Consider the following 27,850-nt stretch of genomic DNA (forward strand, 5'->3'; position numbering starts at 1 on the left):
CTTTATAGAGCACATTCAGGGCTTTGCACAGATACCAAATGTTTGGAGGTTTCACCAGGACAACAACAACTTCTTGGTCTTTAAAAATGGCTGACATTAATGTTTAGCACTCTTATGGAAATATGATACTATTTTGTAATTATAATTTAAATCTGATTAATTTTCAAATTTTTTGTTATAAATCAACATCTCAGGAAAATGCTATGGGGTTTCTAATCAAAATATGACTTTTTGTTACAAAACAGGGCATTGATTTCATAAAAGTCCACTGTAGAGGACACCGGGACATAAATCATGTTTATCAGGCATTTTGGAGACACAAACAGTAAACAGGGAAATAAATTACATAACAATATTCCTATGAAATATTACATATTATTATGAAAATGTTGCCAATTATTACTCCCCTTATTACACTTCTTTTTTTCATTACATGTTGCACCAAGAACATAATAATATGCAAATTAGATGCAATATACCGATACATTGTATTGAATGGGAAAATCCAAGTATGGCCATTTTACCCACATATTGCATAAAGTAAGATGGTATATCAAAGCATTCAGTTATATCTTTTATAACATAGCTCAGAATCATCTTTAAAAAAAGTTTGTTTTAAAAAAAATCCTGAAACTTAAAAATGTATTCGTGAGTTAAAAATAAATCCCATTGTTTTGGCCTATACATGCAATTTCATTTCATTAAAAAAAATTAACAACTGAGTCCTGGTGTCAACTACAGAGGACATATCATAAAATATGAATAAAATATAATTTTCCCAAAAAAATATGTGTCCATTTGTTTCTTATGCTCTAAACAATCTAATGACATGAAAAAATACAAAATTCGAAAAACTTTTTTTTTCTGGGTCCCAGGATAGTTTAAGGACACACAAACAGTAGGGCAAAAAATAAAGTATTTAGTTAGCCACCAATTGTGCAAGTTCTCACACTTTAAAAAGATGAGAGGCCTGTAATTTTTCATCATAGGTACACAAAATATGAGAGAAAAATCAAATGAACATGTTGTTATTGTTTCAGATTTGCTGCAGAATAATCAAATTATTCATTCGTCAGGAAATTATTCATTCGAATGGATTCATTCATCATTAAAATTGTATTTTTTAATCAGCCGTTTATGTTCACTGTAATGCATTATGACAATGGCTGTTTTGACATTTGGATCTGTTTACCTGAACAAACAACAGCTGAGAAAACATTATATTCTGTATCATAACAATAATACAAAATCCAATTTTTCTTCTTGCCTGTAACACAGAATATATAAAATCATTGCAATCATATAACACACCAACACAATCGGCAATAAAATAATTAGTGTAAAAATGTTCATAATTTATTCTCAGCCTACTAAAACACATGTGAAAATCATCAGAAATGAATCTTACCTGTGAACAAATGTACATATGGAGCAGCCTTCAAGAACATAAGGGGTCTCAAAAAATAAAGAGCACAGCAACAGACTGTTTCGTTACGAGACCCTGCAGCAAAACCAGATATTAAAATTACTTTTTTACACAAACATGTATTATATTTGAATAATATATCTCAGCTAACAGATTACAAATTACAGACAACAGAAGAACATTCTCCAAATATTCAGTGTTGATTCTGGGAGTGTAAAAATGTCATACAATTTATATTATCTATTGATAATTTATATCCGAGCTTCGGTTTCTGGTTGTGGTCTTCCTGTTTTATGGTAACTGTGCTCTTATTTTAATTGTTTTATGCATTTTACATTTTCTTTTAATCTTGTTCTTCTGTAAAGCACTTTGGTCAGCATAGCGGTTGTTGTAAATATGCTATATAAATACAATTATTTTGCACTTGAAAAGGTTTTGTTTGAGGTGTATCATGGCGATCATTATTTGCTTTATTGGGCTCTTGACCCTTGACTTTTGTTGCTTCTTTTTCAATGTTTGCAGGCTTTAAGAAACATTTCTGCATTGATAAAGCAGATCAACATGGCTCCTATAATAGTAAAAGGACTGCTTTAAAGTGGTTTTAACAACTAGTTTTTCTGTAGTTTTTTCTGTAGTTTACTTTTGAATTTGAAGCATTTTTTGAGAAGTAATAAAGTCATCCAAATTGATAAACATAACTTGTAACACAGATTATTTGTGTAGAATTTTCGACAGTATGACATTGAGACACATTTAGACATCAACACTCGGTTTGCCAAACTAAAGCAATCGCTGATCGCCATTATCTATATAGTCTATAGGACTTGATTAATGCAAATTCCTATTGTGAACTCGTGTTTACATTTGAAAGAGTTTGTGCATCTGGGTATTTAAAGAAATGTTGCAAAGAGCTCAGGGCTCGATCCTGTATTCAGGTCAGCCCGTAATTCTGGACGTTTCAAGATAGTCAGCATTATGTAATTTTCAGAAGTCAGGTATTTCATTCCTTACTTCAAAGTATTTGATGTTATATGGCTTAGGCTACCTTTGAATTTATTATGTAATTGCCATTATACATTTACCTGACTGTTAATAAATTGTTACACTTTGATTGATTCTGACTTGCTCTGGAATAATTCAGGTTACGGACGAGCATAATTTCAACCAAGGGTTAAACGGAATAATTAAATGTGTAGTTAAACTATTAAATATAAATGATCATGTAACCAATTGGCATTTTAACCTAAATTCTAAATTATGATTAAATGGAGTCAGATAATGAGGAATTGAAATAAAATCCCTTTTCCTCGCTGAAAAGACAAACGCGCAGCAACCTTCACCCACCAATCGTTATCCTCCATTGGGACGATTTGGGCGGCCTTACATCAATGTAACCATCCCTTCTGCTTACCGGGCCTTCCAGGATGTCTTCAGTAAGCCGTTGGCTACCAAACTTCCACCTCATCGGCCATGGGACTGTGGGACCTCCTGCCTGAGGCTACCTTACCCAAAGGCTGCATCTATCCACTGTCCATCCCAGAGCAGCAGGCCATGGAAGAGTACGTGTAAGAAGCGCTCCAACAAGGGTTCATAAGACCATCATTTACCTCCCCTGCCACTTTGGGCTTCTTCTTGATGGCAAAAAAGGCAAGAGGCTTGCGTCCGTGTATTGATTATAGTCATCTCAACTTCCAAACCTTTAAATTCAGTTTTCCCCTTCCACTGGTCCCTGCCGCCCTTGAACAACTCCTAGGTGCAACCATCTTCTCTAAGCTCGACTTAAAGAGTGCCTATAACCTTATCTGCATCCCGCAGGGTGACGAGTGGAAGACCCGCCTTCATCACCCATTCCAGGCACTACGAGTACCGGGTGATACCGTATGGGTTGTCCGACTCACCTTCCGTCTTCCAGAAATATATGAACGAAGTCTTCCGTGAATTCCTGAATAGGTCCGTCATCGTTTACATAGATGCTATACTTATCATGAAGAGCATGTACTCCAAGTCCTCTAAAAAGTTTGTGAGCATCACCTGTATCTCAAGTTGGAGAAGTTTGAGTTCCATACCACCTCAGTCCAGTTTCTAGGATACATTAATGACAACCACGGCATCAAGATGGAACAGAGGAAGGAGGACACCATTCTTCACTGGCCGTTACCCAACACCATCAAAGAACTACAGAGATTCCTGTGATTTACCAACTTCTACCGATGCTTTTTCCACAACTACAGTCTGCTCAGCTCACCCCTCACCTCCCTGTTAAAGAACCGGCCCAAGTCTCTGTCCTGGAACACATCTGCCAAGGAAGCCTTCCATCAGTTGAAGCTCGCCTTCCAGACTGCTCCAATCCTGGTCCATCCAGATCCTAACCACCAGTTCATCATGGAGATGGATGCCTCCTCTACCGGGGTCGGAGCGGTGCTGTCACAGCGGCAGGGGCAACCCTCATGACTCCATCCATGCACCTTCTTCTCGAAGAAGCTATCCCCGGCGGAGCAGAATTATGATATTGGTAATCGGGAACTCCTGGCTATCAAGCTCGCCCTGGGGGAATGGAGACATTGGCTGGAGGAAGCTTTATCTCAACTATATCAAGCGGATCCTGATGCTGAAAACCCTGACACCATTCTCCCTCCAGCCATGTTCGTCTGTCCTGCTCAGTGGGCCATCCATCAACAGATCCAACAGGAGAACACCCAAAACCCTGCTCCCTGGTGGCACTCCATGCCTCAGTATATCTCCTGATTCTTTAAAGGGTGCGCCATTGCGGATACTCCTTGGAGACTGCCTGAGGGGAAGCTAGTGCCTCTGCTGATCCCTGAACTCCCTTGGACTCACATTGGGGTGGATTTCATGACAGATCTCACCCTTTCTCAAGAATTCACCTGTGTCTTGGTCCTCGTGAACCTGCAAGCTCATTCCCCTCAATGGGTTAACTACCGCTTTGGAAACGGCGGAGGCACTCTTCCAAAACGTTTTCGGTCACTTTGGGCTCCCTCTTTCATCGTATCCGACCATGGACCATAGTTCATATCCCAAGTCTGGTCAGCCTTCTTCCATCACTTAGGAGTATCTGTCAGACTATCCTCCGGGGATCAACAAACGAATGGCTAGACTGAGCGTAAGATCCAGGAAGTCGGGAGATTCCTGAGGGTTTACTGCCATCGAAACCAGGAGTGTTGGAGACTATTTTAATCCTGGGCCAAGTACGCCCAGGTCTTGTACCGAACCCCTGACTGTTACCTGCGTCTACTAACCTGTGGATGACTTATCTTTATCATCGTCTTCATTTCCTGCCTCGTCTTCATCGTCTTCCTCGTCCTCCCTGTCTACAAAGGAAAGTAAACTGTCATCATCATCATCATCAAGTGTTCTACGTTTGAAGATATCCTCCTGTGTTCAGCTTGCTTCCGATACCTCTGTTTAATACACTGTTTCACATTGCACTTACCTCTGTGTCTGACAAGACACTTATATTTTTTTACACTATTCAAATAATTTTTATGTGTAAACTCGTAAAAAAACTGCCACAGGTAACCTGACAATTTTTTATTTTTTAAAATTAAAAATAGGCCTACATTTATTATAACTATTGCCCCAATATTGTATAGTGTCTTTGGTCGGATTGCGGCAACAGCCAATATAATTGTTTGTAATTTGGTGACTTAGGAGTCCTCTTGACTCCTCCTAGCGTTTCATGGATTTAGGAGCTAGTTTTAGTGTTATAGTGTTAGTAATGCTTTGTGAAATACTCTTAGACCAAAAATTTAGGAGTCCTAAAATTAGGACTGACAGAGTTTCTCCTAAATCGGAAAGTTAGGAGCTACTTTTAGACTTAAGATGTTTTGTGAATACGGCCCCTGGAGAATGTTCTTATAACAAAAAACTGTTAGCTGGGCTGATGCATTGATTTTCATTCAGCAATTAAACACCCACCTTCAGAAACACCCCAGAAGACAAAAGCAAGAAACATGATCATATTTGGACAGACGACCAGAAACAGATGAAGAAAGAACACTAGATCTAAAGAGAAAAGACAAAAAAATATATTGTTATACACTAGGGGTGCCCTCGACTAAGGAATTACACATTCAAATGAGAATTGTCGAATCTTTCTATGGTCGACCAATAGTCGAATCATCTATGTGTGTGTGTGTGTGTGTGTGTGTGTGAATGGGTCGGGAGAGACACTAGTCAGCAGGAGGTTAAAACTATTTTTATTTTCCTTTACACACTGCACACAGCAACAACTTTAAATAAAGTTGTCAAAACTGCCTGCCAACTGACAATGGCTTTCTTATTTAGGTTTAAATAAAAGATAATATGGTGGATAAACATTCATAAAAGTTTTTTGGTAACACTATTATGGGGAACACATTCACTATTAACTACGACTTGTCTCAAACTCCTAATTTACTGCTTATTAATAGTTAGTAATGTAGTTTTGTAGCATTTAAGTTTAGGTATTGGGTAGGATTAAGGGATGTAGAATAAGGTCATGCAGAATAAGCCATTAATATGAGCTTTGTACTAATAAACAGCCAATATCCTAGGAATATGCATGCTAATAAGCAACTAGTTAATAGTTAATAACTGAACCATAAAATAAAGTGTTTTTCTCATAACAAGTTAAAGCCATGATCGAAATCAGAACAGAATATCACACACATATATAAAAGAACATTTTGTTAAATAAACCTAAAAAAAAAAAAAAAAAACCTGCCTAACATGGAAAAGACCACTTTGAGTGCGTTTACATGCTCGTTCTTAAGACGATTGAGCCTAAAGGGGGTTGCACACCGGACTTGAAGCTCAGCGCCGCGTCTCAGGATCTCACACCACCACCAGACGCGAACAGCTACATTTTTAATCGACTTCTGGCAGAAGAGCTGCACAATGAGTGTATCTTGTACCACAGGGTGAAATAAGTATGTCCATTGACAATTTGACGGAATATAAATTTTATATAAAACGTTGAAAGGAGCTCTGTGGCGCGGCAGGATTTTAAACAACTTCCTGAGTTGCCGCGGACAGGCACCGAATGCCGCCGGCGGTGTGTACACTCATTGAATGTGTTCGAATTTTAGAGGCGCAGTGTGAAGCTCAGTGCCCTTAAAGGGGTCACACACAACGGACACGAAGCTCAGTGGCGCTCAGCACCGCGCCACGTCTTTAAAATATTGAGCACCCCCACACTGCCAAAATGGTATGATCCTCGTTTCATATCACCTGTGAAGATTCAACCGTGAGATCGGTGGTTGAATCCGGCTCTGCATATCGATGCATCGAATCTTCGACTATTCGGGGGTCACCCTATATATATATTTTATTGAAACATTTATTAGCAATTGTCATTATCAGCATAATTAAATATTAAAATAAAATAAAAAAACATACATGTTAGAGATTTAGTTGTTGATTTGTTATAAATCTATGTGCTATAGTATGTTCAGTTGCATTTATGCATCTATTCACTTAACCAGTTTCAAATTTATCTCAACTAAAACGACAGAATCCTGGTTAGCTCTCAGATTGTCCAGATGGAGGGAGAAGTTTCCATCTGAATCTCAGCCGTAAAGATTGGATTGTTCTCATTTACGGTACCAAATTCTTTTGATTAGCCAGTCACCCAAAAGCCCCAGTACCGCATTCACCCAAGGCCTCGGAAACACAAGCCTACATATGAATCGGAATGTGAATCATATTATACTGCTCTGCCAGGAGCAAGGAATTGCAAAAATAAGGTTTCTCAAACACTATTGCTGCTCAGTCTAACATATACAACAACCTATGCAGAGCTATAATCACCAATGTGTGGCCTCAAACTCACAGAACAATATATCACAACACGTGTATGCGCATTAATTTATTTTTAACCTTGTTCTAATGTTGATAAATTTGGAGTATTCTAAATTAGTAACCTATTGTCCAGAGGTAAGTAATTTACATAAAACACACCCAGACTTTGTACATTTAAGGAAATTCCACACACTTTTCTTTCTTCACTCTCAGTAAATAATGTGCTCTAAGGACGTGCTTTAGAAATGAGCTCACCTTCATTGTTTCAAATACCTAAAAAGAGTACAGGGAAATATGTTAAGGTTGGACCATCTACCAAGACCATGAGGTCATCTCTCAGCTGGGGCGCGCATGCATGCGATACTCGCTCACTGTCTTTTTAGCTTCAGCTGTGTTACTATTTGAGGACATGAACGCATAAACCGTCACTTCGTGACAATTTAGCATTTCATTTGGGGAAACTGTCATATCTCGAACACAGACAATCAAAGGTCACGGCAACCTGTCAAAATAAAAGTCTGATTTAACATGAAGAAAATGACAGAATATATCAGGTTTGTAGTTGTCATTGGGTACGTTTACATGCACACCATTAAGCTGATAACTTTTAAAAAAATCAGCTTATTGAAATCATCAGTTTTCCCTGTTTGTATGCAAACCAGTAAACTGACAATGCAAGTAAACCGCGTTTACATGACTTTATTAATAACCATGTTATTTCCTTGTAGGGACATCAAAAATAATAATATCCGTATCTGACCAGAGTTTTTCAAATGCTACGTCAGTTGTGATGTTAAATAAAGTATGCACCGTGTCAGCGGGAGATTTATGGCTCATATTATCCTCATGCAGTTGCAGCGTTTTGACTGAACCTCTTCTACATCTGCTGCATGAGATGAGAATAACACATCTTTATAGTTTTCTGGGTCTTAAAAGAGTCTGCGTGTGTGATATATGTACTTATTTTATGCAAAACACTTGCTCGCTCTGTCTAGGTGCATTTAAATCTGCTCTAAGTTTGCGTTTTTGTCATCTATCACATGATGCGCTTACATGCAGCACGAAATCGAGGTAAGACGCAAAAAACTACCTGTCCCGACCAAGCGGCAATCTCCCGCGATCTCTCTTGAAAACAAAACGGAAGTAATGTAAACTGCAATTCATCGACTGGCCACTAGGTCTCTAGAAGGGAGCAGAATCTCATTGAGCCCCATGTTAAAACTCTCAACTTTACAGCAGAAAAAAACATGTTTACAGCCTGGTACAAATTGTGGTTTTTGCCTATATAGCAAATTTTGACCTTTATAATAACCCTGAGGGGGGGTGAATTTTTTTATAACTCATTCGTTTACGTTATATAAAGCCTTAAAGTTGGGGGAGAGGACGCTGGCGTTGTCTGTTCGCCGCTTCTCCACCCACAAATCATGTTAATGTACTATTAGATTTAGATTTTATTTTATTTCCTTATGTTTGTGACTAGTCTAACAGTCAGAGCTACAATTGGGGCTGTTGCTGATTGCTGGCAGCCACTGAGAGGTCGTTGTTCGTCGTTTCGCCGTTTTCCACCGCTTCTCTGATGTTTATGTTTGAATTGCTGCGGTTGGTTCTGGTTTGGAGGACATTTGATGTTTCTCGCCGCGACTGCTCACTGGTGGTCTCCCTTGGGCTTAAGCTGCATGGTGGCTGAAGTTTGCACCGGGCTAGCGTCATCTGGGCCATGGTAATCGGCGTCCGGCATGATGTTGGGATGTTCCGCCTCTCGGCTGCGCCGCTGTTCCGTCCTGCATTGCGGCCGTGGAGCGGCTTGGACTTCTGCGCCGACCCCGGTGTGTCCACAGAAGTGCCCGGAAAAATGTTCTGCCTCCTGCATGGTGCTGCGGCGATCCCCATCGTTTGAATCGTCATGAAGACCCATCATCTGGTCTTCAGCTGTTGTGCCTCGGCGATGTCATCAGGAGTCGGACACACTGCCGCTGGGAGAAATTTAAAACATGGAGTGGACCACAGTGTGCTGCGCAGCTAACAGAGACTTCCACCATCAGCTGTTTTCTGTTCACCATCCGCTCGGTTTCTGTTCACCATCAGCTCTGTTTCTGTTCGTAGTATGATTGTTTGTAGTATTCTATATTTTTACTTGTTATTCATTTTTTGTTATTTTTTCCCCCCTTTGATGCACTTTGAGATTCTTCGGAATGAAAAGTGCATTATAAATAAAATCTATTATTAAAGTTATGCATAATTAAGGGCGTGGTTACTTTGAGTGACAGGTGGATAGCCATTTATCTGTTGTCTATAGTTATTGCGTCACCTAAGCTCCGCCCGCATCCCGCCTTTTTGCCCATTTTCTGTTATCCAAGGGTTTACGCGCTATGACACACTCGCAAGATGGCAACGCCCAGCTCATCTCTACTTTAAAGGAAGTGTATGTAAGATTGTGGCCAAAACTGGCACTGCAATCACTGTTGACTGTAGAGCGGTGTATCCCCTCTTCCCCTTCCCCCTGACTCGAGGTTGCCAGATAGGCTGCAGGATCCAGCAGGAACTATAGTAGCTGCAGCTGTAGTAACTAGAGCAGATCTGGCAACCCGGGTGCCGAAACACTACTGACTTTGTGATTGGTGGATAGGTGGATAGGTGGAGGGTGGAGCTTCAGGCAAAAACACAACACGTCAACATCAACATCAGTTGAGGGCTACAACAACAACTTTTAAATGACAATATCCTGGCCGGACTACTGTTGTCAGTTATATAAGTATTTGAAATTAACATGATTTCTTAATATTAGTAACATACCAGGGCCATTTTATGATTCATTGAAATACATTTCTTATACAGTTCCTTTAAGCTTCAGAACGGCTTATCGGAATACTACGGGTGACGTCACGGACACTACGTCCATATTTTTTTTTACAGTATATGGTCCCGACCAGTTTATGCTCACACCGTTTATGACCTTACTCCGGTAAACAAAAACGGGTTACCGCGTTTACGTGACCATGTTCATTGTAGGCAAAAATCGCCTTAAGAACGTGCATGTAAACGCAACCAATGTTGCCAATTTTAACACATTTGTGTGTTGTACCTTTTGACAAGCATTAAAAACTATTATTTAACAGTCTATACATGTATTCTTCATTTGTTCTTTCATGATTGTCTAGTTTTACAGTAGGCTAATGCACAGGAGAAACCCAGCGAGAATAACCCAGAATAGCAAATTTACTACATTTTGGGTTCTCAACGGCCCAGCCTGTTGGGTTAAAATTGGGTTAAAAAGGTTAAAATGGTGACGCCCCTTTGGAAATGATTTGTCTATGGAGCTTTGCCAGACCATAACTCAGTTACTACTGAGAATTGTCTGGTTTTAACCAGGCTAATATTTTGTCATTATGAACATCCAGTATATCTCTCGCCTTATCTCAACATTTTAAAGTTCAAAATTAGACTACAGTAATTTAAAAATCTGTACCTTTATATTGTGATGTGCAGTAGATCAGACAGCAGAACAGAAGTGCTGATCCAGATGCAGAAATGCAGAGAATCAACACCATTATGTGTAGACCAGAGAAACCTGTGAAACACAGACATCAGTTACTGTAAGTTATGGTGTATATTTACTTGAGTGTTACCCTTGGCCTACCCTAGTTTGAGTTTGTGTGGTCGAGATGAAATAATAGCTACTTTACTTTCTTTCAGTGGTGGTTAGTGGGTTTTAAAATAGGAGGCACAATTTTAGTGATTTTTTTTTTTTTTACTGCTTAAAATGGCTTTTTGGGTTACCTTTAGACAGAAAATGTAAAAACAAATGACACACATACAGCAAGACAATATACATATAATTTCATTCACCCATCAATATTTGACATTCTGACATTTAAATGTCCATGTTAAAAAAAGCACATTCGGATGTTTTGTGAAGCTGAATGCTGTAGCCTATATCTTAGCTTAGCCTATTGGCATGGGGTCTTCATTTTTAATTTGTAGCTGTTGTTTATCAGTAGTTTGATAAAAAAAAAAAAAAAAGCCAACAAATATTCAATATCTCTACTCTCCATTTTTAGTTGCAGTAGCAGTTCATTTAATTAACATTTCTGCGACAATTGGTTGATATACCATGAAAGGCTAGCGTCCTCTACCATGTTTCTCTCATCACCCCTTACTGCAAAAAAAAAGAGAAATATAGGGCTGTCACGATTCCTCCATTACATTTGAGTACTCAGTTTTTAAAAATTCTCACTTGCAATTTACCCATGTCGAGTAAGCGGGAAAATACTGTTAGTGGTGCATTCCACTGACAAGAACAAAATCATTTTGAATCGTCAAAAATGTCTTTATTTGTGTTCTGAAGATGAATGAAGGTCTCACGGGTTTGGAACAACATGATGGTGAGGAATTAATGACATAATTTTGCGGTAAATTAACCCTATAACCAATGTTATTGTCTCAAATTATGTAATTTGATTAAAATTTACACCAGAATTTAAGTGTCTCTCACTCACCAATAGCTTTTATTTGAACCTCAGTCTCTCCAGAATCCTGCTGACTGTAAACTTTACATGTGTAATTTCCCTCATCTTCAGCTCTCAGATTGTCCAGACGGAGGGAGAAGTTTCCATGTTGAATCTGATCAGTAAAGAAATGAGCTCTATTATGATAATCCTGATGCTGGGTCTCTGGTCGACTATCACCATCCAGAAACAAATGAACTACAGTCTCTGAATCTGCATCTGAGTCTGTTCTTCTCCATTTCACCTCCAGACCCTCCATTGGTAAAGGTTTATCAACATAACAGGACAAAACCACTGAAGATCCCAGAGGAGCAACCAGAGGAGCAGAGGGACCGCGCACAGTGAAGCCTATAAAATGATTAAAGTTTATTACACTTGGCTATTCAACAATAAACATAAGTTATGTTTAGATATGAGACCCTGGATCACAAAACCACTCATAAGTCGCACGGGTATATTTGTGGTAATAGCCAACAATACATTGTATGGGTCAAAATTATCCATTTTTCTTTTATGCCAACAATCATTAAAGAAAAGTAAAGATCATGTTCTATTAAGATTTTTTGTAAAGCTCCTACCGTATATATATATATATATATATATATATATATATATATATATATATATATATATATATATATATATATATATATATACATACATACATACATACTTACATACACATATACATACATATATATATATATATATATATATATATATATATATATATATATATATATATATATATATAAATTTAGTAGTAGTTATATGCATTACTAAGGTCTTCATTTGTACAACTTTAAAGGGGATTTTCTCAATATTTAGACTTTTTTGCACCCTAAGATTGCAGATTTTCAAATAGTTGTATCTCAGCCAAATATTGTCATATCCTAACAAACTATTCCAAAAAATTGACCCTTCTGACTTGTTAATAATTATAAATAAGTATACTTTTTTTGTTTGTTTTTTGCATACTCTGAAATTGAACATACTTTGACTGAAAAGGCCCCTTTTATAGTGCTAGATGATCTGGGACATCTGTGAAAATGTAAAAGTGTTAAAATAACCCTATGTAAAACAATTAAAAATTAATAAACAATAATAAAAGAAAAGTCTTACCTTATGATGAATTCAAATAGGAAAAAAAAAAGTACTCCGTTATATGAATATATATATATATATATATATATATATATATATATATATATATATATATATATATATATATATGTGTGAATATACGTATTTTCATCTAAGAGAACACGCAATTGAATTAAAAACTGGATTGATTGTATTATTTAGAATGCATGTATCTTACAGAGGAGTTAAAGATGGAACAGCTAGTCATCCCAAAACACGGCCCTGAATAAATGAGATCTAACTTACCATCAGCGATCATCAGTAATACTGACACCAAAACACAATTCGGTAGACGCATCTTCAAATGAAAGAAATTAAAAATATTCATGGCCGCAAATGATCGCAGATATTACTGCTGATTAATGCTGCTCCTGTAATGCGGCAGATCGAGCGCTTCCTTTTAACTTTCAGTTTTACTTTCACTTCTGCATTACCGTTAGGGCTGAGTCCAGTAACTCCAGTCAGATGATGCATGAAATTTAAAGGTAGACAGCAAAATCCTTTTAAACTAACACCCCTCAGTGTATATATGTGCCCACACTAAAACAGAGTATTAAAATAGCAATAACGTATATAGTGCTTAAGTCAATGAGATAAAATAAGTGATGATTGACCATTAGTGGTGACACCTGATGTTAATAAGCAGAATCAATCAAGTACTTATTATTATTATTATTATTATTATTATTACTGAACACAAAAATACAGAATAATATATAATATGCCAGGGAGCATTTACATAATATACCTTTTTAAAATATTCAGTTTTCACAACGTTCTATTTGGAAGAAATTTACATCTTCAAAAAAGGGTTGAAGAAAGGCTTACTCTTACCAAATGTACATTTGTGGTCAGGAAGAAAATAAGATTGAATAAACATCCAAATCTTCGCTTTCATAATGTGTATAACCAAGAATAACATTTTCATATTTTAACGATATATCAGGAAATATAACACAAAAAAATATATTGTTTTTCCAGAGATGCGTAGAATGCTTGGCTATAGTAAGGTCACAGCCTCACAGTACCAAAAGGAGTACCACAGAAGGAACAATTCATATCAACGTCATCAGAAATAAACCTCTGTAAAAAATAAATAAATAAATAATTATAGCATAGATGTATCATTTTATAAGGCATGTCTTTGATTATATTGTATATAAAAAAATTGAGATAGAGCCCATGCGCTATCCCATTAAACTACTAAAATGTGTCCTAATGCCATCTTTCATTGGAAAAGATGAGAAAGCCTCATGCAGGAACAGAACAGATCACAAACTCTCCTATTAGTTATTTGACAGACAGATGCATTTTTATGGACTTTAAAAACAGAAACCTATCGCTGCAATTATAAAGTTTGGATTAGCCAGGACTTTTTTAATATAACTCTTATGTTATTCGTCTGACAGAGGAATGTCATACACACCTAGCGTGACTTGATGGTGAGGAAATCATGGGTTTGTTATTATTTTTGAGTGAACTAACCCTTGAGGTCTTCCATTGTAACCTGTTGTGATTAAGTGTTTTTCAGTCACAAGATGGCACCCTTAAGTGTGTATACATTCTTCTGTCAGGCGAATGAAATCAGAGTTATATTAAAAAAGTCCCAGCTAACCCAAACTTTATAATGAGATGCGTTTCTTTTTTTTAAAGTCAAAAATGCATCTGTCTGTCAAATAACGTGCTCCACGCGGCTCTAGGGGATTAATAAAAACCTTCTGAAGCGAATCGATGAGTTTGCGTTAAAAAAATATCCACATTTAAAACTTTATAAAGTAGTTTTGGTTGATCGCCTTCCATATTCAATTTAAGAGAAAAGTCTTGAATGTGCCTCTGCAGTTCAAAAAAAAAGTTACGCTTAGTTACGCTCGCTACGTAAGCATTTTGAACTGTGAGAGGCACTTTCAACACTTTTTCCATAAATTGGAAAAACTTTTTCCTTAAACATTTTCCATAAATGGTCTCAAGTAAATAAGACACAAAATATGGTATTTAGTTTAAATATTTTATTCGCTTTTAGGTAGTTTCCGCAAAGAAAAACAGTTCTAATTGGGTTTAAGCCTTTATCTATTGCTAAAAAGATTTGTTTTTACCATTTATGTTGAAAGTAATGCTGAAAGGGATAGTTCACCCAAAAATGAAAATTAGCCCATTAGACCTTACTTAAAATACCTCTCTTATCTTGAACACAGAATGCTAGTAAAACTCTGAACAATGGATAAAGGCATAAAAACAGAGGAATCACAATAAATTAATTCTCTCCTAAAGAATCAAGATCAGGGGGCTGGAGTGATGTTGCAGAGGAAACTCAGCCAGATTCAGTGTAATCACAAACAATATCAACAATGAGAGAAAGAGACCCGGCCAGACTTACAATAATAACTATAGACTTATACAAACTTAGTCTTTTACAGTCATCAAAGGCATATTTGAAGACAATGGATAGCATTTAAAGAAAAAGAAAAAAACACCGTGCCAACTGCTGGATCTGTTATGCTTTGGGTTTGTGGCTGTCAGTGGAAGGAAATATTTTGAAGGAAAAAAGTTAAAAACTTAAGTCTCAATCAAGAATCTGACATATTTCCGACTTGACAAATTTAAGTTTATGAAAGTACAGTGACATTTAAGTATTCAGTACTAAAGCCAAATTTGTTGAGTAAACTTAGAAAATGTGTTATTCACTGCCTTGAATTTCCATGATAATCTGACAATGCATTTCTTGTTGAATTAACTTACCAGATGAGTCAACTTTTTTTTAAAGTAAGGGATTTAAGTTGTTTTAACTGTTATTTCCATCAACTGTACTCAAAAAAGTTAATTTCACTTAAATATAACTGCAATTTACCTGAACTCAATAATAATAATAATAATAATAATAATAATAATAATAAACTTTATTTTATATAGCGCCTTTAAATGTTACATCTCAAAGCACTTTACATAAAAATACACATAACATTACAGGCAGTAAAAATAAAATAAAATAAAAATAAATAAAAAAGACAGCAACAAAGTAGACAAATTAATCACATAAAAGCTATCCTAAAATAATATGTTTTGAGTGATGATTTAAAAACACTAAGGGATTCTGCATTCCTAATCTCAGAGGGCAGGGAATTCCACAACTTAGGAGCCAAAGTAGAAAAAGCCCGATCACCCATAGTTTTCAACCGTGCTGTTTGGACAGTTAAGAGACCAGCTTCAGAGGAGCGTAGAGCACGTGTTGGTGTATAGAGGGTTAAAAGCTCACACGAATAATGAGGGGCCAAATTATTCAAGGCCTTATACGTGAGCATTAGAATTTTAAAATCAATACGAAAACTAACAGGAAGCCAGTGCAATTTTTGCAGGATTGGAGTGATGTGCTCCCTTGCACTGGTCCTAGTTAGAATTCTAGCAGCTGAATTTTGTACCAACTGTAATTTATTCAGTGTAGCTTTTGAAACTCCAGCCAGCAATGCGTTACAGTAATCAATGCGTGAAAAAACAAAAATGTTGATTAACTTTTCTGCCACAGAGAAGGTCAACATGGGACGTAATTTTGCAATGTTTTTTAGATGAAAAAATGATGTTTTGACTGTGTTACGAACCTGATGGTCAAATGTTAAGTTGGCATCAAATATCACCCCCAGATTTTTATCAGTTTAGTTTGAAATTGTAAAGCAGAGCCATCCACACTTAAGGTTATGGACTCTGCTTTACGCAACTGAAGAGGTGAACCAATAAGCATTACTTCAGTTTTGTCACTGTTTAGACAGAGAAAATTTTCAGACATCCATTGTCTAATCTCAGTAAAACATTGAGAAAGAAAAGACACAGGCATATTGACATCAGGTTTTGAATGTATATAAATCTGAGTGTCATCGGCATAAAAGTGAAAGTTAAGACCAAGAGTTCGTAAAAGTTGGCCAAGTGGAAAGATGTAAATATTAAAAAGTAAAGGGCCCAAAACTGATCCCTGGGGAACACCAGAGTGCACTACACCAACCTCAGACCTGCAATCACCCATCACAACAAACTGCCTGCGATCAGAAAGGTAGGACCTAAACCACTGTAATGCAGTTTCAGAAACTCCAAAGACGGTCTGTAGACGGGTGATTAAAATGGAATGATCTATAGTGTCAAAAGCGGCACTAAGATCAAGAAGAATGAGTAAAGACAGAAGACCAGAATCAGAAGCCATTAACAAGTCATGTAGTGACCTTAACTAACGCTGTTTCAGTACTGTGGAGTTTTCGGAATCCAGACTGTAGTGGCTCAAAAAGGTCATTGGAGGAAAGATGAGAAAGCAGTTGAGAAGCCACGGTTTGTTCTAAAATTTTGGCGAGGAATGGAAGATTTGAGATGGGATGAAAATTATTCAGATTATCAGAATCCATGTTGTTTGTTTTTGGTATAGGGGTGACAGCAGCAGTTTTAAGTGCTGCTGGCACGACACCAGTACACAGAGAGTTATTAATGATTCTCAAAACAACAGGAGAGAGGGAATCAAAACATGATTTAAAAAGACAAGATGGTATAGGATCAACTGGCAATAACTGAAACAGAACTCAAACTGAATAAAATTACACATTTTAAATGAATCACTAGCAGTTATAATACACACAATGAAACAGATCTCGCCATATATTAATGTTAAGAAATCAAAAACATAACAGTTAATTTGGGAGAAATCTTAATATAATCAGTAATTGTGTTCACACAACTCTTTCACTTTATTCCATTCAGTAAATATCATGTTTAAACAAAGCACTAAAAAAGGGATATGACTACTTACCAAGATAAAGCGTATTGTGTTTAGCTGTATATCTTTAGCCAGAGCCTGTTGAATGCATACAAAATATATTTCACATTTGTGTGCTATTGATGAATACCTAATTGCATTACATGAAAAATACATACATGCCCTATTCACTGTTATATCCCAGGGTTTTCTGATCAGCTGTAGCTGGAAGGGCAGCGTTTTATTAACGTCTAAACCTACACCTACCCAAACCTACCCGTACAATAATGAAAATACAGTAATTTGTTGTTCAGTGTGGACAAAAAGTATGCAATATTGATCTGCACATGCCCGGTAAGCCCTGGTAGGACAATTTGGCCATAGCTGTATCCCTTCTAGCCCCAACTGTTTATAATCCTCACTCTCTCATTCAGGCAAATTACCATTAGCTAAAATTTGAGGTGAGCATGTGAGACTGAGCAGAGGAGAATAAGGGGTGCACTCAGAAAAAGCTACGCTGAGGAACACAGTTTCTTATAACTTTGAGTAAGGAGTGGGACCTATACTTATTAGTTGTGTGCCAGCAGCGGTTCCTCAGTCATTGTGATGCGAGAAACAAAGCTTTGAATTAACTGAACCGATTGTTTTGCAAAATGATTCACTGTTTGGTCAGAATAGTGTAAATGCTACAAACGCTCAGGCCAAACATGCATAAAAACAGCTTTTATAAACACAATGCTTTATTTGCCAATAAATTGTATGAAATGTAACTAATCAAGTTTTAGGGCTTGTTTGATTGTTCAATTGATTCCTTAGCTAAACAGGCAAAAAAAAAAAAAATAAAAAAAAAAAAATAAATAAAAAAAAATAAAAAAATAAAAAAAAAAAATAAAAAAAAAAATATATATATATATATATATATATATATATATATATATATATATATATATTAACCACTATTATTTATTTAAATTATACTAATGTCTAATCTACAAATGTTCGTGCTTCATTTGCATCTGGCACAGGCCACTTTGCTGAGAGTGACAGTTAGATGATGAATGCAGTCAACTGTTGAGTCAATGAGTAATCGCCACGCTAATTCACCAGCTGTTTCGAACTTCTGGAAAGTTTACTTTGTCCCGCTTAAATCATATTTTAAAACCGATACGTATCCGATATTTGCATCATACAGTGGGTACGGAAAGTATTCAGAACCCATTAAATTTTTCACTCTCTCATATTGCAGCCTTTTGCTAAAATCATTTAGGTAAAAAAAAAAAAAATATCTCAGCAATGTACACACATCATATTGACGGAAAAATACAGAATTGTTGATATTTTTCGCAAAATTATTAAAAAAGAACAACTGAAATATTACATGGTCCTAAGTATTCAGACCCTTTGCTCAGTATTTAGTAGAAGCATCCTTTTGATCTAATACAGCTATGAGTCTTATTGGGAAAGGTGCAACACTTTTTTTGGAAAGTTTTTCACACCTGGATTTGGGGATCCTCTGCCAATCCTCCTTGCAGATCCTCTCCAGTTCTGTCAGGTTGGATGGCAAACGTTGGTGGACAGCCATTTTCAGGTCTCTCCAGAGATGCTCAATTGGGTTTAAGTCAGGGCTCCGGCTGGGCCATTCAAGAAAAGTCACGGAGTTGTTGTGAATCCACTCCTTCATTATTTTAGCTGTGTGCTTAGGGTCATTGTCTTGTTGGAATGTGAACAGTCTGAGGTCCCAGCCTGAGGTCTTGAGCATTCTGGAGAAGGTTTTTGTCCAGGATATCCCTGTACTTGGCTGCATTTATCTTTCCCTTGATTACAACCAATCATCCTGTCCCTTCAGCTGAAAAACACCCCCACGGCATGATGCTGCCACCACCATGCTTCACTGTTGGGACTGTATTGGACAGGTGATATTTTTCTCCATACACACCGCTCAGGCCACTCTGCCATAAAGCCCCGACTAATGGAGAGCTCCAGTGATGGTTGACTTTCTACATCTTTCTCCCATCTCCCGACTGCATCTCTGGAGCTCATCCACAGTGAACTTTGGGTTCTTCTTTACCTCTCTCACCAAGGCTTTTCTCCCCCGATAGCTGTTTGCCCGGACGGCCAACTCTAGGAAGGGTTCTGGTCGTCCCAAACGTCTTCCATTTAAGGATTATGGAGGCCACTGTGCTCTTAGGAACCTTAAGTGCAGCAGAATTTTTTTGTAACCTTTGTCAGATCTGTGCCTTGCCACAATTCTGTCTCTGAGCTCTTCAGGCGGTTCCTTTGACCTCATGATTCTCATTTGCTCTGACATGCACTGTGAGCTGTAAGGTCTTATATAGACAGGTGTGTGTCTTTCCTAATCAAGTCCAATCAGTATAATCAAACACAGCTGGACTCAAATGAAGGTGTAGAGACATTTCAAGGATGATCATAAGAAATGGACAGCAACTGAGTTAAATATATGAGTGTCACAACACGGTCTGAATACTTAGGACCATGTGATATTTCAGTTTTCCGTTTTTAATAAATCTGCAAAAATGTCAACAATTCTGTGTTTTCTGTCAATATGGGGTGCTGTGTGTACATTAATTAGAAAAAATGAACTTAAATTGTTTTAGCAAATGGCTGCACTATAACAGAGTGAAAAATGTAAGAGGGTCTGAAAACTTTCCGTACCCACTATATACTGTCGAAACAGCCCAAGACATTCTGACCGAGAAAAGAAATAGAAGTAAAACGGCGCAATATGCAGTGGACATAAGTGCAGACAAAATGATAATTCAATGTTTTGCTTTCCACACTCAGGGATGCAAACACATGTATGGTCAAAAAAAGAGAGAAAAGATTCCAGGATTTTTCTCCAAAACACTGACTTCCTCGTCTGGGATCGTGCAGAACCCCTGAAGCCCTTCAAAGCATTGATCTGGACCTTAAACCCGTTGGTTACCGTTGAAGACCATTGTATGGAGAAAAATACTGTAATGTTTCCTCAAACTTAAGACATGAACATCTTGGATTGGATGGGCGTGAGCAATTTTCACGATATTTTCATTTAAGTGAACTAATCATTTAAGTAAAAAAAAAAAACAGCTTTGTTTCAGCTTATTTTATTTAAATAAACTGAGCAAACAGAATAATTAATTTATTTTGAGTGTGGCAAATGTAGCATGTCCAGATTACATTCCTACTATTTAGAACATACTTTTAAAGCAGTCATGAAATAATTACTCATTAAAAACATCTACTGAACTGATACTCAGTAAATCATGAGTAAACACGCCCCCTTACTGCTGATTGGCTACAAGTGTTTTCATCAACTCATCTGGGAATTATTTTTTGGGTCCATGAGACACGACCCCTTAATTATTTTATTTTTGGGTCCATGAGTAAACACGCCCCCTTACTGCTTATTGGCTACAAGTGTTGAGCTGCTCGGTCTGATCCACTTTTAACAGCGTTTCTCAGAAATCACTTACTGCTCCTTTAAATTATCTCACCGCAGAGTGAGAATTTCGAAGGTGAGCTTTGAGAGTCGTGTTCCATTTAAATCTCTTCTCACACAGATGACATGCGTAAGGCATCACTTCAGTGTGAGTTCTCATGTGACTATTAAATCCTTGTTTAAAGGTGAAAGTCTTTCCACACTGAGGGCAGGAGAAAGGCTTTATTTCAGCATGAATTAACATGTGATTCTCAAGGGTTTCTTTCCGTGTGAAACTCTTTCCACACTGAGAGCAGCAGAAAGGTTTTATTCCAGCATGAATTAACATGTGAATCTTAAGGTATCCTTTCCGTGTGAAAGTCTTTCCACACTGGGAGCAGGTGAAAGGTCTTTCTTTAGTGTGAATTAGCACATGCTCATTAAGGTGTGTTTTCTGTGTAAAACTCCTTCCACAGTGAGAGCAGGTGAAAGGCTTTATTCCAGCATGAATTCTCATGTGAGTCTTAAGGCCTCTTTTATGTCTGAAAGGCTTTCCACACTGAGAGCAGTTGAAAAGTCCTTTGACTGCTGTTATTTGAATGCTGCTTTGTAAAAAACTGTTTTCAGTTTTGGAGCAGCTCAATGATATTTCTCCAGTGGTGGCATCATGAGTTTTCTGATTCTGATGTTTCTCCTCCACTTCATTCAGATCTTGTCTTTCCTCTTTTACTTTCACCAGACCTAAAAGGAAAACATTAAAATGATGAAAATCAACTGGGACAATATGAAAATAAAAGGAAATGAAGGTACCTTTATACAACAAAGTACTTAAAACAAGAAAAGGTTTTCCTTTGCATTTATGCAAAGTTTCACATACAGACGTCAATATTGTCAAAATGAATCCCTGTTCACACGGATCCAGGAAAACTCCTAAAGAACTGAATCATTCATGCCAGGCCAGTAGTTGGCGGTGTCACGTTGTAAAGAAAGACTATACCTCTTTTTTCCCCAAAGATTTGCATTTTCAGGCCTCCAAAATGCCAGTCATATAAATTAACAACCAAAATGTATACAAAAAGTTGTACACTTTTTCATTTGCAAATTGTGGCATGAGAAATCCCCCTTAAAATGAACTAGAGTAGAGCTTATGATCATTGAGGTGGCATTTACACGACATTTACACACAGGATTCTGTTTCTAGGCAAACGCATGACATCAACCGGCTCAAATGAGATATACAACCGAGCACTGGATGCTTTTCACATTTCTTAGTTGAATAATTTGTTACATTTATAAAGTGCTTTTCTGCGTACTCAAAGCGCTTTACATATAGAAGTGGGAAATCTCCTCAATAGGGACTCTACATGATAGATAACAAACCATGGTAAAATGTACGGACGATTATTAATAGCATTTCAAATGTAATTATAGTTAAAACTAAGGCTGCGCGATATGGACAAAATTTCATATCTTGATTTTTTAATGCCAGATATCTCGATATCGATACAATGCGATATTACTACGTGTTCGGTGAAAACCAAGTATTTCTCTGAAAAAGAAAAAGATTTAAGCCTACATTTCAAAAATTTGTGTCAGAAAATGCATTGTTTTTAAGCCTTTTGCACTAGGGATGTCAACGATTAATCGATGATCGATTAATTGTCAATAAGACATTTGATCGATAAGACTTATCAATCATCGATTAAGCAGGGTCACGCGCGTGCGTGTGGCTCAACCGCGAAACGGGAGGAAAAATGATGCGAGCGTGCCCGAGTTCTATTTGGACCATTTTACAGCAGTAGTTACACCTTCATCATGACTGCAAATTTGCGTGCATTCGCAGCCTTTTGTTTTGTGCAAATGTAAGTTGTAATATTGTGTTTATTTCGTGCAGGCCTATCTATAGCTGATTTATCTCATAAGGATGCATTTGGTTAATAATTAACGTTAGAGGCGAGCGGTAGTAAAAGCGTGGCGTGATCAGCTTCAGCTCCAACAGCAATGCACAGCTAATAATGACTGATTGGGACTGTCATATTACACAACATTAATGAAAACACTACTGTAATAAAACATTGTGATTTTTAATTATTTGGGTTTATTTGCTGTGTGTTTCACTGCATTGATCCAGGAAGAGCGCATGCACAACTGACTGAGTCACGCATTCTGACTCACGCATGTAACTAGTTCAGGTTCATTTCTGCATCCACATCAGATTGTGCTGAAGTAATTTGTAATATTACATTTATTTTGTAAAGTTATATATGTGATCAATCATAAAGGATGCGTTTCTTTTAGTGAAATAAAACGCACTAGCAAATGGCTTCAATCAGTGATGGCTACCGGTTCATTCAGTGCTTCGGCTTTAGCGCATACAGAGCAATGCATTATAACGATGATTGGGACAGTCATATTGTATACCAGAAATGAGAACACTATTTTAATAAATGGTTGTAAAGTCATTGGGTTTAGGTGCCGTGTTCAGAGCGTTGTTCCAGGAAGAGCGCGTCTCCCATTCTGAATATGAATATCAGCAACTCAATTCAAGTTCACTTGTCCATTCGCATCATTTTGTGAAGATATAATTTGTAATATTTTGTTAACTTTATATAAATCTGATTAATCTCATATAGGAAGCTTTTTGTTGAGTTATATAACGTGCTAGAAAAGCTTCAGTGTAACTTACCAGTGTTGATTTAGCGCATCAGCTTCAGCTCGCGCTGTTCAAACAGCAACGCACGACTAATAATAACTATGATTGGGACTGTCACATTACATAACATTAATGAAAACAATATTTTAATAAATAGTTTTGAATTAATTGGGTTTAGGTGACGTTTCAGCACGTTGTTCTTGGAAGAGCGTCCACACATTTTGAATAACAGATCTGAGGCGGCATTTGTGTTGTATTACAGGTTATATTTGGTTATTAAATGAATCGCATCGAATAATTTTACAATCCCATAGCCCTTTGTTTAGATTAAAAAAAATCCTTCTCATTCATTTGGTGAAGAACATAGCATTTTGAGCAGCATTGCACATCCTGTCATGCTGTCGGCTAAGCCACTGCTGTCTTGCATATTTCAGCATTAAGGTTAACGATTAATCGATTAATTGATCGTTAATTTAAACAACGATCGATCATGGGAATTTGTGAAAATTGACATCCCTATTTTGCATGTACGATCACACAGATGTAATCAGTCTAGGCTGGTCCCTGGAGCGAATGATCAAGTGCATCACATCATGAGCGCAAGATTTTTTAGTTATTTCATATATACTATATTATTAATATTTCGTACTTTTGGTTTTTTAAGGCATTATGATTAGTTGCGATTATTGGAGTGAAGTCGCCATGGTGATAGTGGCGCTGCTGTAATGAAATGATATCATGTAGAGGGCGGCAGGGAACATGTGTGTACAATGTGGCAACATTGTCATCCGTGGCGTTGTAACGCTTGTGTCCGAGTGAAAAATGCGGATAGCTCACTTAAAGGAATAGTTCACTTTAAAATGAAAATTCTTTCATCCTTTACTCCCCCTCAAGTTGTTTCAAACCTATATGAACTTCTTTCTTCAGCTGAACACAAAGGAAGATTTTTTGAAGAATGTCAGTAACCAAACAATTAACTGGAGCCATTGACTTCCATAGTAGGAAAAAAAAAATACTATGGAAGTCCATGGCGAAAAAAAGCGAAATATACAGGTATGTTAGCCTATTTATTGGTAACTTGTTCTCTACTAAAATATTTGATTAACCTTTAAAACATATTTTAAGTTTTCTTGCGAGTGTCCGTTTTAGAGGTGCCTCAACTATCGTACAGTCTGATATTAATGACAACTGAGATCTTACAGTCTGACAAGCAACTATCGTAAAGGACTATTATAAATCGCACCGTGTGCAGCCAAAAATGCCGTCTGTCACTAATGTTAATCAAAGAAAAAAAAAAATTTGTTTAGATGAATTAGTTATATATATTAATTATTTATATAATTATATATATATATATATATAAACTAATTCATCTAAAAAAAAAATTTTTTTTCTGTATAAAAATAACTAATTAATCACACTTTTTTTCTGTGATTAAAAACGCAGGCAAAATATATATATATATATATATATATATATATATATATATATATATATATATATATATATATGTATATAACATTTTATATGTTTTTGAAAGAAGTATCTTAAGCCTGCATTTTTAATAAATTATTATAATGTCTCCAGACTTTTGACCTGTACTGTATGATTTCGGGGTACAAATAGTATCATAACAATAGTAATATATTTCTGACAATCCATTTGTATGCATTAGATCATGGGGGTTTTATTATAAGTGAAAAACCGCAGGAAGATTTCTGTAAGGAAAAGCTTTGCCAAAATGCCAACACAATGTTTGAGATTCCTCTATCGTAAAAACAAAAATAATCTGTATGAAGGCTCAGAGTTAAAAACAGTTGAGGTTTGAAATTCCAAGTTTTAAGGTGTCTAAAGCTTTGTTAGTTTAATGTTACGTTACTACACCAGTCATTAAAGATAAATGAAGAATAAACACCAACCTCCTCCTTGTTCCTCGTGTTTTATTCTCCAGGGTTCTGGTTCAGTCGTGTCCTCCTCACTCTCCTCTTTAACAAACACCATCTTCACAGCAGCAGATCTCAGGTCAGTTCATACTCCTCCAGATATTCCTGAAACTTCAAAACTTAGTCACGTCTATGAGGATGGGAATATTACAGGGATTTACTGACCGAATTCAAAATCTGCATCTTTCTATTCACTAAATGTTGGCTGGGTGGTTTGAAATGTCTATGCTATCGACCATAGACCGACACACGTCTCGAGTTTTCAACGCACTAGCGCTTCTTTTTCTTCTGGAGTTTTGGTTTGGCAAACCAACTTAAAAGGTGAACTTCCGCCATCTACTGGTCTGGAGTGTGAAGCGCACATATTACAAAAATAAATTCTATCCATTATTCCTACCTTTTTTAGATACTTCAACATTTTCTCATATACTCTTGGTTGCATTAACCCATTTCCTAACAGCACTTGCAGAGATATATTATTTTCATATATTCTAATTCTTAATAGTAGAAATCTTTCTCTATGTGTAGGCTAAGCAACACATCTTAAAAGAATACGAGTCCACATTTGTCACAATAACCATTTTCATGTTTCCCCATCCTTTTCAAACTAATTTAATGTTGCAATTCAACCGTGATATGATTAGGCCTACATCGTTCCTTCTATTGCCATTATTCTTCCAGCACCAACACACTCCTGAACCTCATGATATAAATGTCTTCCTTTTTGTTCATTATACCAATTTTTTTGCAATTTCTTTCTTACTTCTATCTTCATCAATCACTTCATTTCAGCTTTATTGAAACCGTAAATTCAACTTGAGTTTGTTTCAGGCCCTTCTTTGCCAGCTGGTCCACTTCCTCGTTCAAACCAACTGCTTTATTCTGTTCAAACACTGTAATATTTCATATATTACGCCTTGTAGTGCTTCAGATTTTCCAGTCTGTAAACTCTTAAGAATAGCCATCGAATCTGTACATATCACTGATGCAGCCTATTAGGTTGCACCTCCTCAATCCACAAGACATATTGCTATTAATTCAGTATATGAAATATGATCTGATGCTCTCTTTGCTATTTTAACTTTAAATGGTATAGCTGCTGCTGTTCTTCCATTCTGGTTCTTTAGACCCATAGGTCGGCCTATATATCTGCAATGCTGAATAATATTTTTGATTAATATATTGTTATATCATGAAATGTTCATATCCTTATATTTCATCTCGTTATAGAGCAACTATAGTGGCATCTGAAACAACCATGGAAGTATTGTAGGAATCGCCACTGCTAGTGCAATCTCAAAACATTAAATGCCATACTCTGTGCTTCCTTCCCAACAGTCCACCCAAAACTTGCTTTTTCTTTATATTCATATTCCCATTTTTAAAATGTTCTTATGGATGACATTCTAGCTGACCCATTAATCCAGTCCAATATCCCATCATCAACTGAAGTCTGCGTAATCGAGGCATTTCTCCTGTTTCTACCTGTGATGATCTCACTGCTCTGCAACAAATTCTCATTGCATGTTATTGTATTGCCGCAACCTTTTTAATCCATGTTTTATTCACAGAGCCATACCATGCTATATAGTCTATGTTAGATAACCGCTTTTTTCTTTTTGACTGTCCACTGAGTGTACTGCTCCCCATTCAACTTCTGATAAGTCCCTGTATCCTTCTTTAATTCTATATCAGTTTCTGAATATGTATTCTGAGGTTTATTTTTGAGTCCATCCACATTTCTACTTCTTAACTGATGCCCATATATATTTTAATATAGAGGGTTTAACTTTCTTATTTACCACTTCCTGAAGAAAATCATAAATTATACACATAATTAACTGCTTAGAGTTTAAAATTTGTGCCATTCTAATAATTTTGTTTTGTTGTTGTAGGCTAATTTTTGTTTGGTATTGTATGTTTTTACTGAAATGCAGACGCTTTCAAGTAGGCCTAACTGTTTACAAGCAAGCTATTCATCAATCTCTTCGTTAAAATCATGTTGTTGTTTTTTTAGGGTATTATTATGTGTACCAGATTTTCGTAATACAGCATTAAATGACGTTAAGATTATTTGAATCTTGTGTGGATGATTTATTAATTTATTTTTAAAATAAAATGAATAAATCTGCGACGCTTGGGGCAGGGTTGCCAGGTTTTCGCAACAAAACCAGCCCAATGGCCAATCAAAAATAGCCCAAAAGTAGCCCAATGGCCAATCCAACTAGCCCAATACCAAA

The 27,850-nt window shown here is 36.7% G+C and overlaps 2 protein-coding genes across 2 annotated transcripts; both read right to left on the reverse strand.

Moving 5' to 3' along the window:
* Positions 1–1,475: 1,475 nt before the first annotated feature.
* LOC137092128 (myelin-oligodendrocyte glycoprotein-like) lies at positions 1,476–13,230 on the reverse strand. The gene is made up of 6 exons (XM_067456399.1): positions 13,120–13,230; positions 11,722–12,078; positions 11,336–11,381; positions 10,692–10,793; positions 5,363–5,449; positions 1,476–1,501 (listed from the first exon to the last, which is right to left on the reverse strand). Exons 1-4 carry the CDS (start codon positions 13,199–13,201, stop codon positions 10,694–10,696), a joined length of 585 nt encoding a protein of 194 aa, XP_067312500.1. The 5' UTR covers positions 13,202–13,230; the 3' UTR covers positions 1,476–1,501; positions 5,363–5,449; positions 10,692–10,693.
* A 7,712-nt stretch (positions 13,231–20,942) lies between these two features.
* LOC137092105 (gastrula zinc finger protein XlCGF7.1-like) lies at positions 20,943–25,910 on the reverse strand. The gene is made up of 2 exons (XM_067456382.1): positions 25,587–25,910; positions 20,943–21,755 (listed from the first exon to the last, which is right to left on the reverse strand). Exons 1-2 carry the CDS (start codon positions 25,666–25,668, stop codon positions 21,082–21,084), a joined length of 756 nt encoding a protein of 251 aa, XP_067312483.1. The 5' UTR covers positions 25,669–25,910; the 3' UTR covers positions 20,943–21,081.
* Positions 25,911–27,850: the final 1,940 nt, after the last annotated feature.

Source organism: Pseudorasbora parva, chromosome 2, assembly GCF_024679245.1.
Source record: "Pseudorasbora parva isolate DD20220531a chromosome 2, ASM2467924v1, whole genome shotgun sequence".
NCBI classification, from domain to species: Eukaryota; Metazoa; Chordata; class Actinopteri; order Cypriniformes; family Gobionidae; genus Pseudorasbora; species Pseudorasbora parva.